The 15936-nt window shown below is 41.5% G+C and overlaps 1 protein-coding gene across 1 annotated transcript in view; it reads left to right on the top strand.

The window, feature by feature from the left end:
• Nucleotides 1–14425, top strand: part of nploc4 (NPL4 homolog, ubiquitin recognition factor) — a 16645-nt gene extending 2220 nt beyond the window's left edge. The window contains exons 3-17 of the mRNA XM_034859990.1: nt 3105–3214; nt 3741–3977; nt 4060–4108; nt 4935–5029; nt 5113–5236; nt 5764–5943; nt 6540–6626; nt 7271–7342; nt 7435–7561; nt 9264–9424; nt 9677–9748; nt 9867–9959; nt 10847–10963; nt 11312–11414; nt 11888–14425. Of these exons, the coding sequence (XP_034715881.1) occupies nt 3105–3214; nt 3741–3977; nt 4060–4108; nt 4935–5029; nt 5113–5236; nt 5764–5943; nt 6540–6626; nt 7271–7342; nt 7435–7561; nt 9264–9424; nt 9677–9748; nt 9867–9959; nt 10847–10963; nt 11312–11414; nt 11888–12048 (1788 nt within the window). The 3' untranslated portion in view covers nt 12049–14425. The remainder of the gene's footprint in view (nt 1–3104; nt 3215–3740; nt 3978–4059; nt 4109–4934; nt 5030–5112; nt 5237–5763; nt 5944–6539; nt 6627–7270; nt 7343–7434; nt 7562–9263; nt 9425–9676; nt 9749–9866; nt 9960–10846; nt 10964–11311; nt 11415–11887) is intronic.
• Nucleotides 14426–15936: the final 1511 nt, after the last annotated feature.

Here is a 15936-nt window from a genome sequence, read left to right as displayed (position 1 = left end):
TAAAATACAGGGGGCATAAGTATACACCCTCTATGTTAAAATACAGGGGCATAAGTATACACCCCCCTATGTTAAAATGCAGGGGGCATAAGTATACACCCCCCTATGTTAAATTCCCATAGAGGCAGAGTTTTATTTTTAAAGACCAGTTATTACATGAATCAGGATACTATGCATCCTGATAAAGTTCCCTTGGCCTTTTGAATTAAAACATCACATCATCTCATACCCTTCACCATACATAGAGATCAGCATGGGGTAGTTTCCATGAAATCATCTCTCAGTGCAAATCAAACCAGCTATTTATCTAACTGAAATCAAACCAAGCCAATGTCTAGTTATGGTGAAGGGTGAAATTTATGAGCAGCACTGTAGCTGTCCTGGTTTCCCATAATCTACTGGTTTGACCTCTGAGTTGATTCTGAAAGCTGTGGCGAGCTGGGAGGACACAAAGCAGGGTTTAGTTCACAGTGTTCTTGAAGTTTAATGAGACACAAGAACATTTTCTCACGATTGCTCAATACACTTCAATGGCTGAGTAGAAAGATAAGAGAGGATCCAGAGGAAAGGAGGAATGGTTCAAGGTTGGTTCACACAGATACAACTTCAGTATAAAAACAGAGGAGAGAGAGGCCTTGTTTAGAGGTTTTAGAGACAAAGAGCACCATGGAGCAACATCTTTTAAGTGCACTATTTCTACGGTAACGCGAGCCCTGATGTGTGCATTGTTGTCACCATGTAAACTTGCATTACCTTTGCTTCTGTGCCTGCTCATTGTTCATTTATGTAAAAAGCTGTAAATAAAGTAACAGAGCAGGTAATTCCCCAGGCTCTAAAGAGAATATATACATACAAATAAAACATGTATACATTTGATTAATCATTTTGTGAGAACCATTTCTTAGTTTGGGTCTGTCCGATCTATGTTGATACATAATGAGCACTCAAAAATGATTAAAAAATGCATTTTGAATTTAGTTGAACAACCTAAAATAGAACAGTATTCCAGCAGACTAGTCTCTGCAGAGCATTGCAGCAGCCCCCCATTAAAAATGTATGTATTCCGTGCTAAGTCAGGATGGTGTAGCCTGCAGATGAATTTAGGGAGTAGTTTCTCTTCCCTGTCGGTGTGCAGCGAGGGATGGTTGGAATAGAAAACCAAGGATTTCAGGCAGACGTAGCAGAGACGGGAGCTCAAAGTGATTTTATGTCTCATACAGTCTGACAGGATACAGTTTCAGCTACTGTAAAAATATCTAACCACTGTGTTCTTTTGTGTGGAAGAGATAAATTAAGACTTTATGCCCAAAGAACCTCGATGCTTCCCAATGTTCTCTGATGTCTCGCATTGCCAGACCGTCCTCCACAGCGCTGCAGAGGAAGGTCTCGCTAGTCCACAGAGCATCCAGGGATGGGAGTAAATTGTGCCCTGGTTTATTGGCATTTCTTTGAACCAATCACAATTGTCCTGGACGGAGCCACGTTGCCTCTTTAAAAATAGCTTTGGAAAGGAACTTGTTTCGGTAGAACATGTCTACGTTCAGAAGTAGTTTTAGTTGTGCGACAGAAAACTCTGATTGGACAGATAGTCTAGCTAGCTGTCTGGATTTACCCTGCAGAGACCTGAGGACCAGGTAACCATAGTCCTCAGATTGGACAGATAGTCTAGCTAGCTGTCTGGATTTACCCTGCAGAGACCTGAGGACCGGGTAACCATAGTCCTCAGATTGGACAGATAGTCTAGCTAGCTGTCTGGATTCACCCTGCAGAGACCTGAGGACCAGGTAACCATAGTCCTCAGATTGGACAGATAGTCTAGCTTGCTGTCTGGATTCACCCTGCAGAGACCTGAGGACCAGGTAACCATAGTCCTCAGATTGGAAAGATAGTCTAGCTTGCTGTCTGGATTTACCCTGCAGAGACCTGAGGACCAGGTAACCATAGTCCTCAGAAATCCGGTTTATATAATTCCAACACAAGGGAAGAGGAAGGTAACGGCTATATGACCAAAAAGAAGGATATTCGGCGGAACATCTTTGTGGACACCACTGTAAAGTGGAACATCTTCGACATAGACTATACCAACACTGAGCATAAAGATGAATACCCACTGGTTCGGGGTTTGTGGTGTCAGTTTGTTTAAATGTTGTGTGGTCAGTGCTGCTGCCATAGGTGTGTCTTCTGTATGAAAGTGTCATCATGAGTTCTTACGCCAAGACAAACTTTCTTCTCTTATGTTAACAGTACAAAAGTTAACTAATGGTTGTTGAAAGGCATCTCAAGTGATTTTAAATAAAGGGAAATGACCAGCATCAGGCTGATCGTCTGCCTGATGTGTAATGTGATAAATAAAGTGCCATGAGACGCCCTGCTGGCCGAGCAGCTCAGGGTGCTCTTAATAGCTTAGTTTGGCTCACGCTGTGATGACCTTAGGTTTTCCTTTCTACGTGCTGGGTTTCTGAGAGGCTCTATGCTAATCTGCTTCTAGAGGGTCATTGGCATTGTTTGAAGAGTGGACACCCTTTACACGTGCACCTTTTTCATTGCACATGGTGATTTGAGAGTGGACTAGGGCTGCACAATATGCGGGAAAATATGCGATAATGTTGTTGAATATTGTGATAACGATATTACTTAAATAATAATAAATGACCAAATATTGAAATGTAGACAGTTTTGCAGTTCTGCTGCTGTCAGTGTTTCAATTTCCAACATTATTTTACTGAACATTGAATTGAAAAGGCACCACTATAAAAAAAGGTGAGTTACATTTTAAAGCGCCGTTTTCTGCTGATATTTTCTGTCAACTAACACAAGTCGAGTCGTTGTGTCGCAGCCTTTCGCCGTTTTTATTGCGTCATTTTGAGAAGATGATTAAAAAAAACTATATACTGTGCAACCACAGAGTGGATTCCAAGGAAGAATATATATTATAATATTCTGATACGTTATGCTAACGATTACCTGAGACTGATTTAAGACTTGTGTTTTGATGCTCTCAACATTAAATGCTTTTCACTGTGTTTAAAGTTAGCCGTGTTTAGGTTTTGGTCCATATGACACTAAGTTATCATCCAGTCTACTCAGACTTGTTTCTCTCTCAGGTGGGCAACGAGTTTGGTTTCAATTCCAACGGGTTTTCTATTTACCTGAACCGCAACAAGACCGGAGAGATCCTCTCCCAGAACAAAACTCTGAGCCTGCTTAAGATCAAGTAAGTAAAAGCAAACTATGTTGAAGTTTAGTAAAGTCTACATTTTACAACTCTCATCCCTCATTGAAGTTGGGGAATTTCAGGTAAAAGGTTGTGATAAGGATACAAATATTGAGGATATAAGTACCGTTTTCATTTAAAATACGGTTATTGTGGTGGATTACCGCGGTGTGGGAACCGTGCGTTTAATCCTTCCCTGCTTGACCTGAGTCTCCTGACGTTTATATATAAATACGTTTTATATTATAAAAATGCCGAAGGACACTTGATTGACGATAGTTATCCTGTCTGAGGAATGTGCAGGAAAAAAGTTGCTGCTAAAGGCATTAAACGCACCTTTAGTAATACCACGATAATACCGAAAACCGTGATAATTAACCATGAGGTTAAATTTTCTTACCGTTACATCCCTAGACAATGATGTAATATTTCACTCAGGGACTAAATTAATCTGAAAACATTTTTACAATTGAGATAATTTTAATAAAAGTTGCTCAGTCACATGTATTTTGTGTTATCTTTGTAGGCATGGCGACATGCTGTATCTGTTCCCTTTGGGATCCCCTTCCTCCTCTGCGGAGGTGATGGACACTGCCACCCCACACTCCTCTTCATCCATGCCATCCGTCTCATCTTCCTCGTCCTCTTCTTTATCCTCCATGATCCCCCAGTCCTTCTCAGCACCCCAGGTCCAAGAGGACGAGATCGATCAGTATCTGACGAAGCAAGATGGCAAGATCTACAGGAGCAAAGATCCACAGCTGTAAGAAAAAGACCTCCTGCAAACACTCGGGTTAAATCCACATATCAGGTACCTAATGTAATGATTCTTTATCTTGTTACAGATGTCACCATGGTTCCCTTGGAAAATGTGTCCACTGTGTACCTTTAGAGGTAAGTTCTTCTTGTTTTTTTTGGTTTCTTATAGGGATGTCCCGATCCCGATAACAGTATCAGATCTGAGCCGATTTAACCCTTTTGTTGTCTTCCTGTCAACCATGGTCACTTTTTTCAACATTATCGCTTTTTCCGACATTTTTGTCACTTGTTCAATGTTGTGGGTGCTTTTTTTTTACGTTTTTGGTGTTTTTTTCCAAAGGTTTTTGGTGTTTTTAATGTTGCCATTTTCTTATTTCTTAAGGATAACATGAGGGTAAAAAAAATAAAAATAGTCTGTCGATCTTAATTACCGATTTTTACTGAAGCGGATTACTCCAATTCTCCACTGCTTCCGTGATTCCACCCAGAAACCACCACGCTTTCAGGCCGTTATTCCCTGGCGCCAAAATTGGTAAACGGGATAAGAAAATCAAAAGATTGATTGCTTATTAAGGCAAGAGGCATCACTAAATTTAGTTTTCGTTGTGCAGCGGAGAACTTGAAATGTTTTTATGTTTTGTTTGGGTGAGGAGATCCTAAAGAGAACTGTTTTGGTGTTTAGAGTAAAGACTCATTTGCTGCCCTAAGTAAAATGTATACATGCATGTATTTTATTTACTTTGTTAACCGTGCACAGATCTATTATTTAAGCAAATACAAGTATCAGATTGGGACTCGGCATCGGCAGATATTCATTATTGGAAAGATTGGATCAAAAAAGCTGGTCGGGACATCCTTAGTTCCTCAAACTAGATGGGCTTCAAAGCTAGCACCACTACTATAAGAGATGTTTATTCAGGTTTTGCTTATTGAAACGCTGGCTTCTTATTATCTTTGTCAGCCTTTTGACGAAGACTACCTGAATCACCTCGACCCCCCAGTGAAGCACATGTCATTCCACGCATACCTTCGGAAGCTGACCGGTGGAGCTGATAAGTGTGTAGTTTTAATTTCTTCAGTGGAAATAGACATATTCAATTGTATAGTTGGATTCTAACACTGTTTTTAATGTCCTGCAGAGGAAAGTTTGCAGCTTTGGAGAACATCAGCTGTAAGATTAAGTCGGGCTGCGAGGGCCACCCTCCCTGGCCGGAGGGGATCTGCACCAAGTGCCAGCCCAGTGCCCTCACACTGAACAGACAGGTAGATGGCCAAGCCTTATGTGTGTGTGCTAAGGAAGATTTTAACAGAGTTGATGACCAAACTTCAGAGCTGAAATGATTAGCCAACTTTGATCGATAAAATAATCACCAACTATTTTGATAATCAGTTTGTTTTCATCCAAAAATGGCAAAAAATGTTGTTTTCAGGCTCTCATATATTGATATTTTCTGCTCTTTTCTGTTTTGTTTTATGTTGCACATAAGATCTTTGACATTTAAAGTCCTCACCTTGGACTTTAATAAACTGGGATGATATTGGTATCTAAAAGGTTTGAACAATACCCAGCCCTCCTTGAGTCCATGTAGATTTTTGTATCTGGAAGTTATTGGAATGAGTAGAAAATAATTAACTTTATCCAACGTGTCTTTTCCAAGGACACGAGGAAATTGAGATTTGGGATTGAACCCCCCCCCCGTAGTTGGAGATAAAGACCTCTCCTCACGTTGTTTAAAAATGCCCTTATGCAAACATGTATCCCAAATACAGTTTCTTGGTTCTCCTCCCAGAAATACAGACACGTGGACAACATCATGTTTGAGAACCACACCATTGCGGACCGCTTCCTGGACTTCTGGAGGAAGACGGGCAGCCAGAGGATGGGGTACTTGTACGGCCGGTACACTGAGCACAAAGACATCCCTCTGGGCATCAGAGCTGAGGTGGCTGCCATCTACGAGCCACCACAGGTGAGCTATTCACTCTAAGGCTGCATTTACTGTACATCACTAGGTTTTAGGTTTTAGGCAGAGTTTTCAGCCTAAAGGGATCTCTGTGCACACAAGTGTTTTTAGCTCCAGTACAAGAACTAATCTGGGTTTAAACCAACATGCCCAAACCTCAAATCTCATCAACATCCTGAATTACTGGGCATCATGTATACTCCACCTGTTGCTGGTAGTTGCCCACTAATTTACGGTAGTAGCTCAGTCTCAGAGAACAAGTCGTCGTGACCCAATCAGGCAGTGAAATGTGTCGGTGTTGTCAAAGGTCTTACAGTCCTGAGGTTTACGGCCGTTGTTTTAAAATGTCTTAGGGGCTCGGAAGCGCCTGAGCAGGGGGAACGAGAGGGGGGAAATGCCAGAGCAGGTGGGGATGAGAGGGCAAAATGTAGCAGAAGATAGTTGTTTTTAAACCAAAACGTAGCAGTGTAAATGTAGCCTAAATATATCACTGTGTGCTTCAGCTCTTCCAGTCAATTCGCTTCTACCATCGAGTGAAAGTCTTTATTTGCTGTGTATTAACTCTTGTTTTAATTTGAACATTTGTCCCTTTTGTGTCTCAGAACGCCACTCAGAACAGCCTGGAGCTGGTGGATGATCCTAAAGCGGCAGCTGTGGACGAAATCGCTGCCAAACTGGGCCTGTGCAAGGTTGGTCGTGTATTCTTGCTGTCGGTGGGACACCGTGTCTCCCAATTAGCGTTTGACAAAGGGATTTCCTAATTAGCTTTCACAGCAAATACTTATAGTTGGAATTGCAGAAGTATGACACACTTCTAAATTCACATAAGGATTGGTTCCATCATTGATGTTTATGATGAATATTGTCACAGGTAATGATTTGGGCCATAAAATAACATAAAATAGTGACGTAAATTCCCAGAGACATTTTCCAAATTAAAAAATGACATTTGTCTTGTTTTGTCTGACCAGCAGTCCAAAAGCCAAATTTAATCAGTTCACTATCATCCAAAACTAGAAGAACCAGCAAATATACAACATTCGAGAAGCTGAAAACAGCGGCCAGGTTAGCTCAGTTGGTAGAGCAGCCGCGGGTTCAACTCCGACCTGTGGCCTTTTGCTGCATGTCATTCCCTCCTCTCTCTCCCCTTTCATGTCTTCAGCTGTTCTGTGTGAATAAAGGCCCAAAAATGCCCCCAAAAAATCCTCTTTAAAAAAAAAATATATTTTTTTTGGCATTTTTGATGATTAATAGATAAAAGATTTCTGCAGTTTAATCAACTAATTGTTTCAGCTGTACTTATTTTATGTTTTGTTTTTCCTCTGGATTTCAGGTGGGCTGGATCTTCACTGACCTGCTGTCTGAGGATACGAGGATAGGCACCGTCCGCTACACGAGAAACAATGTGAGGAGGATGCCGCTCACTCAAAGACGTCCTGTTCATCAGACTCCTACGCTCCTTTCCTCCATGTTTTACCTTGTCCTTTCTGCTGTTAGGACTCCCACTACCTGAGCGCCGAGGAGTGCATCACAGCGGGATACTTCCAGAATCTACATTCAAACCCTTGCAGACTCTCTCGAGATGGCCATTTTGGCTCCAAATTTGTGACCGTGGTAGCAACAGGTAGGTTTTTGTTCAGTCGGAGGTGAAACTTAGGGCTAAATAGGAACTATGTCTGTTGATACTACAACTCTTGCCTAAACCATGACATGCTGTGTTAATTAATGCTCATTATGAGCTAAAATTAGTCCATTTTCCTGAGTGAAAATATCATTACTTGACATGTGAAGCCGGAGACGTGTCAAAGGTCTTGGGAGTATGTGTAAAGGGGGCAGAAAGAGCGGGCTTTATGGTAACACATTTCAAATTAGATATGAGTCAAGTTATTGGTTGCATTTGCATGTTTCTACACACAGGTCTAAATCAGACAATGCACAGGCAATTTAGCGAAATCCCTGCAGTTGTGGTCTTGACCGAGACCTTCAAAAATTGGTCTTAAGACCCATCTAGAGTACTACAACACTGCTGAGTAGTATATTGAAATCTAATGAATCAAAAATACTATCCTATTTTGAAAAGTTGAATATTTACGTGCATTGTTTACAGTCCTAACTTTAATTCTACTCATGTGTATTTGTAAAACAAGTGGTGCTGATAAACTTCATCTCTTCTTGACTCCAGAGTTGCAAATTGAAGTGCAGCCCAGGCTCCTTTTTTAGTGTATCTGCATTGTGTTTGCAGCCAGTTTAGCAGTTTGATATAAGTCAGATGCTCTCTGGTCTGTTGGATGGAGGCCAAGTGTTAACACTTTCCCTCCTAGCAAGACCACCTCGTATATTTGTTCCAGAAAAGCACAAAACTTGGCAGCGACCTCATCTTTTATTTATCTTTTGCGTTGATGAGGCATTAATGAGTCTGACACTGGCAGCCAAAGCCGACGTCATAGCTACACATGTAATGCCAGCGCTGCAAAGTCCATCTGTATTCTTTCCCTTGTGTATCTTTAATGAGTTTCATGTGTAAAGCTGAAGAGCCTTTAGATCATCACAGACCACACTGACATAAAAATAGATAAATAATGTTATAATAGTGTGCACAACTTCTAAATTAGGTTTACCCTCTTTGCTGCTAATAACAGGGTCTGATTGCAAGTTTAAAGCCATCCTGGTTTTGTAGAAATCTCATTCCTGTGGCAGATAAACCAAATCAGTTGTTGATCCACGGAAAGTTTATGAATTACCGTTCTGATCATCTGCAAATAACAAACATTTACTGGTTCTAACTTCTTAAAGCAGGACTTGTTTTGTTTATCGAAATTTGAGCAAATGACAACTTGTGTTGTGAGTGGAGCTGGGCAATGTATCAACCGTATTGCGTAATATGAGACTAGGTATCGTCTTAGATTTTGGACATCATAATATTCTAATATGGCGTTGTCTTTTCCTGGTTTTAAAGGCTGCGATACAACAAAGTGATGTCATTGTGTGAACTTCCCAGACTGTTCTTGCTGTTATGTTTGTCATTATATCCACATTACTGATGATTGTTTATCCCAAATCTCATTTTTTTTTATATTTTGAAAGCACCATTAGTCAACACAGTATGGTTGGGGTATAGATTAATGAGGTATTTGGTCAAATATATTGTGATATTTGATTTTCTCCATATCGCCCAGCACTAGTTATGAGTTCTATGAATGTCTGAAAAAAATGTTATTGATTTAAACAAGTGTAACATGGCTCTACTCAACAGCAGGTATTTAGTCAAGTGTTTGGAGATTTTCTATTGTTCAGCCAACCAAAGAATCCCTGTTCTCTGTGTGCAGGCGGTCCAGATAACCAGGTGCACTTTGAAGGATACCAGGTGTCCAATCAGTGCATGGCTTTGGTGAGAGACGAGTGCCTGCTGCCCTGCAAAGACGCTCCTGAGCTGGGCTACGCTAAAGAGTCGAGTCCCGAGCAGTACGTACCAGACGTCTTCTTCAAGGTAACACTTCCTACATGTGGCTACGTTAAATGGGCCGTGACATATAACAGCGTATGGGTCATGGTTTTGGGAACACAAAGCGTTACACAAATGATCACACTGCTTGTCTCCTGAGCAGAATAATGCCATCCAGACACTTACTTTGAAATTGGGGCCAGGTATTAGGAGTTGCTTCATTCAGATGTTTTAATCCAGATGTTAAGTCATCATGTTTGTTTCTCTACCCTTGTTTTCCCTCTTTTAATCCAAAAGGACACAGACAAGTTTGGAAATGATGTCACGTTTCTAGCCCGGCCTCTTCCCGTGGAGTACCTAATCATAGATGTGAGTAAGATTTGTTTTTATGATCAGCAGGTGTGTGTGTTTTGTTATACATGCAGCATCTTTTCTAATTTATGCAATGTACTGACACTGAATCCCCCTGTTTTCTTTTCTTCTACAGATAACAACCACTTTTCCAAAGGACCCCCAGTACACCTTCTGCTCCACACAACGATTCCCCATTGAGAACCGTGAAATCCTGGGAGAGACACAAGTACGCTTTTTTTTTCTTCTTCTTCTCAATGAACTTCTGTTTATTTTAACCCTCTCACCTCAGCTTGAAACCGTCTGTAAAGAATGAACAAGGCCCAGATCAGAGAGATCATTTTGCAGTTGCGTCTTTTTTGTTGTTGTTGTTATTGTTGCTAGGCAACCACCGAATCACCCGTCTTCAGCTATACTTTATCATGCTGTGAAATTATTGATGCTGGGTGCCTTGAAGTTGGATTTCTTTCAACTCAAGGCACTCAGGGCGCTCCTTCAAAAACGCTCGGTGCATGCAGAAACCAGAGAAGTGATGTATTCAAGTATTGGTTATTTTTTTAGCTTTACTTTTTTACCTTTTATTCTATATATGTTATTCTATGTATTCCTCTGGATGCTCTTATTGTCATCTATATCTTTCCCAAGTCATTCTCTAGGTAACACTTCATCACTGCAGTCTTGGTTATGGTACACATTAGTTTTAGCTTCTTGTTTTTGGATTTATGTTAACTTATTCCTAATATTCTCGTGCATTTTAAAAATCTGCGTAGTTCCCCTTTAAGTTAACAAATTTCTGCCAACTCCTGGCTAGATTGGCGTACATTTTAACATATCCTAAATCTATCTGTGTACTGGACCCATAGACCACGTCACAGTCTCAAGTTCATGTGCTTTTCACGAGCACGTTGTTTATGTCTTAAAAATTGCCAATTTCACCGTAATAATGATCAATGCTCGTGCACTTAGATCGGTAAAATAGAGCCCATTGTGTTTGACATAAAAAGAAATTAAATGAAACTTGACATGGCCGGTGGAGGGTGACCTTTTGAGTTTTTCTAACCTCCGGCTGTCAGAGGAAGTGATACATGTAGTTTTTTGTTATTTGTGTGTCTGCAGGACTTCCACAGTTTAGCAACATACCTGTCCCAGTGCACCTCCACGGCATTCCTGGACGTCGTGTCAGACTTCCATCTGCTCCTCTTTCTCGTCACCAATGAAGTCATGCCTCTGAGAGTAAGGCAACACTTCAAAGCTTCTTCTCGAGTTTCCCCATTTGTTTTCCATTTGTATTGCAAATGGGTTAAACAAAAAGGCCACATTCCAATCTGGATGTAGTTACTTCTGGGAGGATGTTTTCACTCTGACCCTTTCTTTCCTGCTAGAAGATTTTCAAACTTGATCAAAAGATGGTATAAAAAAAAACTGTTTTTCTTTGTTAAGATACTTATTAACTACATGATCAGATTAGGATGTTTTCTATAAATTCCAGACTTACAAAACCACGAGCTGGTGGTGTCTTTAGTTTGCTGAATAACTGCGTCATTGTCCAGTGCATAGATGAGAGTTTGTTGGTTTCTGCAGGACAGCATTGGGTTGCTACTAGATGCGGTGAAGACTTCTAATGAAGATCTGGCACAGACCTGGAAGAAGTCTGAGCAGTGGGCCACTATCGAGCAGCTGTGCAGTAAGTCGCTGTCGAGCAACGAGGGCATAGTCACACCCTCAGTTTAATGTGGGGGGGATATTTATGGCGTCATTACGCTATAATTTGCATAAGTCTTAGTGGTTGTGTCAGCAAGGTAGATAGAATGAAATACAAATCTTTGTTTTACTTATGTAGTTTAATTCAGGCCTAGTTGGTCAGACAAACCCAGCAAATCACCATGGGCTAGTTTATAGGCATGTTTCCCAGTTGTTTAACAATATACTAAAGAAAGATATTGGTGGTAAACACCAAAGGTTTCACAGTACGATATTATTTAATTATTATTTTCCAACTTCAAATGATGTCCCCAAAAGGAAAATATCACAATATCAATTAGTTTTTTTCCCCAGCCCTAAAAAATAAGTATATTGAGAAATGAATCAATGGATGATTGTTTGTGTGAAAAAGAGCACCTGTCCTAACATCCTGTAATCCCTGTCCTGTCCCCCCAGGTACAGTGGGCGGGCAGCCCTCCAGCTCTCAGGGTTACGGGGCCATGGGCGGCCCCTCGGCCCCAGCGTCCTCCTCCGCCATGTGGTCCTGCCTCCACTGCACCTTCATGAACCAGCCCGGCACAGAGCACTGTGAAATGTGCAGCTTGCCCCGCGGTTAAAAAACCCCCAAAACAAAACAAACACCCTCCCTCCACGCCCAGCTCTGTCCTGATCTTATCCCGCCCAGCCCTCCTCTTAACTGGCCAATAACATCGCTGCACCAGGACCCGCTGCGAGATTTGGATGTCCCTTTTTCTTCTTCACTATTTTGCCTCACTTTAAAGTCTGTTTACATCCAATTCAATGAGTAAATAACATTAATCCAGACTTTTATTTTTTGTATCCCGACTCACAGCGGCTCTGAGTGGCAGGGCTCGTTAAGGCAAAGCACTTTTGGATAAGGTCCCTTTCACTTGCCCCCACACACACACACACACACACACACACACACACACTTTTGAATTATCAGCCCCTCAAATAAATGCCCGCTGTGACACGAGACAACAGCAAAGACTCGAGTGTTTGGACGTCCTCTCACATCAGTGCCCCTCTTACTCTCACAACATCTTCTGGAAAATCTCGCTGTGTATAAATACATTTGAGGAATGATGCTATTATTTAATTCTTTTTTCTTTTCTTTTCTTATCTGATTGTAGCGATACCGTAACATTTTGAATCTTCAGCGTGGACGCCACTCAGTCAGGTTTTTATAGGTCTCTTCGACAAGTCCCTTGAAGTACAATCATCGGTCAAAGCTCACACCTAAAAACTCCAAAAGAGCTCCAGAGTAATTCCACTGAAGTAGAAAGTTTATATTTTCAATATTAAATTACTTAAATAAGTCCCAGTGTTGAAAAGCTACACCCCCCCCCCCCTTACTCATCCTCCCCTGAGTGCAGAAGTAACGTGTGCTGTTGGTGATTATTACTGATGGTCCCACCAACTTGAAGTGGTTTCTTAAGATCTTTCCCTGGTTTTGTTGCAGTTGTAGCGTTTAGGTTTGGTGGTTTTGAGCTTGAACAGGCATTATATGTAGCTCATTTTATCAGCTATGTGTTCTGCCTCTGATTAAACTCCCTAGGACCCCCCCCACTGTCCCCTTTATAATTTGTACTGTACTGTCCCTGAGGTGCTTCTAGAAACAACTGGTGCTCGCCACTTCTCTATCGGTCGCTTGATTTCTCGCTGGCGCTGGTCCGTGAGTAGTCGGACCATAACCCCCGTCACTGGGCCTTCGAAGACTTCGCTGCTCAGACACCACGGGGAGAGAAAGATGACCTCACACTTTTCATCTGATGTCTGCGCTGTACATCTGCAAGCAGGATGACGGCAAAAAGTGTATGAGAGAGCATCGTCTGTTTGCTTCCAGCAGGTGGCGCGTCGGAGGATCACGTTGTAGAGCTTCAGGTGTGAGACGCTCCTCGATAGGCGTGGGCCAGCATGAGATTCTGACGGTATGATAACCTTCAGCAAAAATATCAAGGTGTCACAGTATTGAAATTACAGCTATAAACTGCACTTCCTGTCCTTTAAATACACTTAAAAAAAAAAACAGCTCTTACTTTGGGAACAGCATGACAGAAAATGTTAGTGGTTTTCAAACGGTGGCTTTTTCAAACCATGGGGTACCTTGAAACCCGTAATCGGACCATGATTAGTCCTCAATGGCCCTAAAAAGGCTAAACTAAAGGCTAAAAAACTGGCCACTTAAAGGGTTAGTTCACGTTCAAGTTGCAAAAAAAACCAACCATTTTCCCACTTTGTGTTATTCAGCCACGCCAACAGCTACTACGTATCTGAGATTCTGCCTCCACCTCATGGAGGTAAATCTTATTTGTGGTGCTGAGAGTATTGACGTGATGTGGTTTTTATAAACAGGAAGTTGAGGCAGAAATCTCCATGACTCCGATGTATAGAGGCCACTAGTGTTGAGTTTTTTAAATTGGGAATACTTTAAATACTTTACTTGAACTTTAACATATTTCAGTCAGCAGTGGGTGTATAAAGGTTGTTCTTTAAAACTGGTTAGACTTTTTCTTTTTACAACCTTTTTCTTTTTACAACCCTTTTGATTTAAATTATCATTAATGAGATGAATTTGGGGACCAAAACCTGTCACTTGAGTCATGAGAAGTTGAGCTCCGGTTGGCGTATCGTCATGTTTAACATCTGGCGGTGAAGTATTACTTTGTGCCGCTTCACCGAAACGCTCGTAACATTTCTGACAAGCACATGTTCTAAAAAATCCAACACGTTGTTGTTTTCCTACACTGTTGTGGGGGAGCTTTTTTTTTTTTTTTTAGTACCTTCATCTGTAGTCCAGAGGTAAATATATTCGAAAAAAACAACATCTTAAAGATAAAAAGAAACGAGTGTCGAAGATCATATTTGACACATGTGACCAAAATGTTCTTGCGTGACGTGAATGCATCTGCAATGTTTCTCTTGATCACATCAAATTGGAGAATTGACTTTAAACTCTAGAGAACATTTGATTGGCAAAGCTAACGACAGCGATGCTAAAACTGAAAGCTAACGAGCTGCAGATTTTGCATATTTAGGGGAACCTTTTGAATAATCCTGAGTTTCTGAGTAAAAGAATCTCTTGATCTACATCCTTGATATGTTTGCTGCTGACTGATTACAATGCAACCATAGGCAAACCCCCCCCCACCCAAATCATTGCATTAATAAGACCTCTGCACCATATCTTTTATATTTGTTGCCATTTTCGGCCTGAAATAAGTACTAGCATAGAGTTAACCTCTATAGACGCTCTACCAGGTGGTCTACACCGGCAACCGAGTTTGCCCCCTAGCTTGATGCAGACAAGGCACAAATTGTTGCACAAACATTCACCAGAATACACAAAACAAAAGCATTTAAATATGCTCAAAATTTAAATTTTTAGCTCAAAAGTGCAGATCTCTATTGTCGGGGAAGCGGGCCTCTTCAGTCCAGAGGGCGAGTGGTTGGTTCCAGATTTAGATATTTATGAGACGTGTGCTTCTTTTTAAGAGCTTGACATGTATATCCTTTGATGAAGTGAGACTTATTTTTTTAGTTGTAGGTTCATTTGAAAATGTCTAGGGGGAAACGACAAGTTTTAGTTTTGTTTTTGCCCGGTTCCATCCTTCTGTTCTTGCCCCCCGTGTGAGTTGTTAAGAGCGACGGCGGACGGCCGTTTCCCTTTGTGTGTTTGCTGAGCAAGCGTTCTCTCGGACGTCGAGCCGCTCCTCTCTTTCCACCCAGCTAACGGAGGACTCTGAAAGTTGTTTGCTGTTGACCTGGATTTGAAACAAAATAATAAAAAAATAACAAAGATGTCTAGATAGTGTGTTTGACTTGTTCGCTTTCTGGTTTCAATCACTAATGTGTGAACAGTAGTTATCAAATCCTTTTCACTTAGTTGGTTGTATATATTTAGGAGAATAATAAACATGAGTCTAGCTAGCTGTCTGGATTTACCCTGCAGAGACCTGAGGACCAGGTAACCATAGTCCTCAGATTGGACAGATAGTCTAGCTAGCTGTCTGGATTTACCCTGCAGAGACCTGAGGACCAGGTAACCATAGTCCTCAGATTGGACGGATGGTCTAGATAGCTGTCTGGATTTGTTGAAGTGAATCTGAAGACTATGGTTACCTGGTCCTAAAATCTCTGCAGTGTAAATCCAGACTAGCTAACTAGCTAACTAGCTAGACTATCTAGACTTTAATGCACCGGAGGTCAGATGCCAACACAAAGGAAGAGGAAGGAAATGGAGAATACGTGCATCCACGAACACAGAAGTGGAACGCAGAGGTTATAGACTCGGCAGCGCGGGACTAGTCCAGCTCTAAAGGCAGCGCCCTCGTGCATGAAGCCAACTTTGTTTCAGAAGCGGTTTCCTCCAGTTTGGGGTGGAAGAACCTGAGTCTAGACCTCTAGCCCGTCCAACAGTCTGGGATCAACTGGACCTGATCACCCCAAATCAATGTTGGGCTAAATCTCTGCAGCAGGATCAA

This window comes from Etheostoma cragini, chromosome 21, assembly GCF_013103735.1.
Source record: "Etheostoma cragini isolate CJK2018 chromosome 21, CSU_Ecrag_1.0, whole genome shotgun sequence".
Taxonomy (NCBI): domain Eukaryota; kingdom Metazoa; phylum Chordata; class Actinopteri; order Perciformes; family Percidae; genus Etheostoma; species Etheostoma cragini.
Note: the sequence above shows the minus strand (reverse complement) of the source record. Positions and strands in the feature narration are given on the sequence as shown.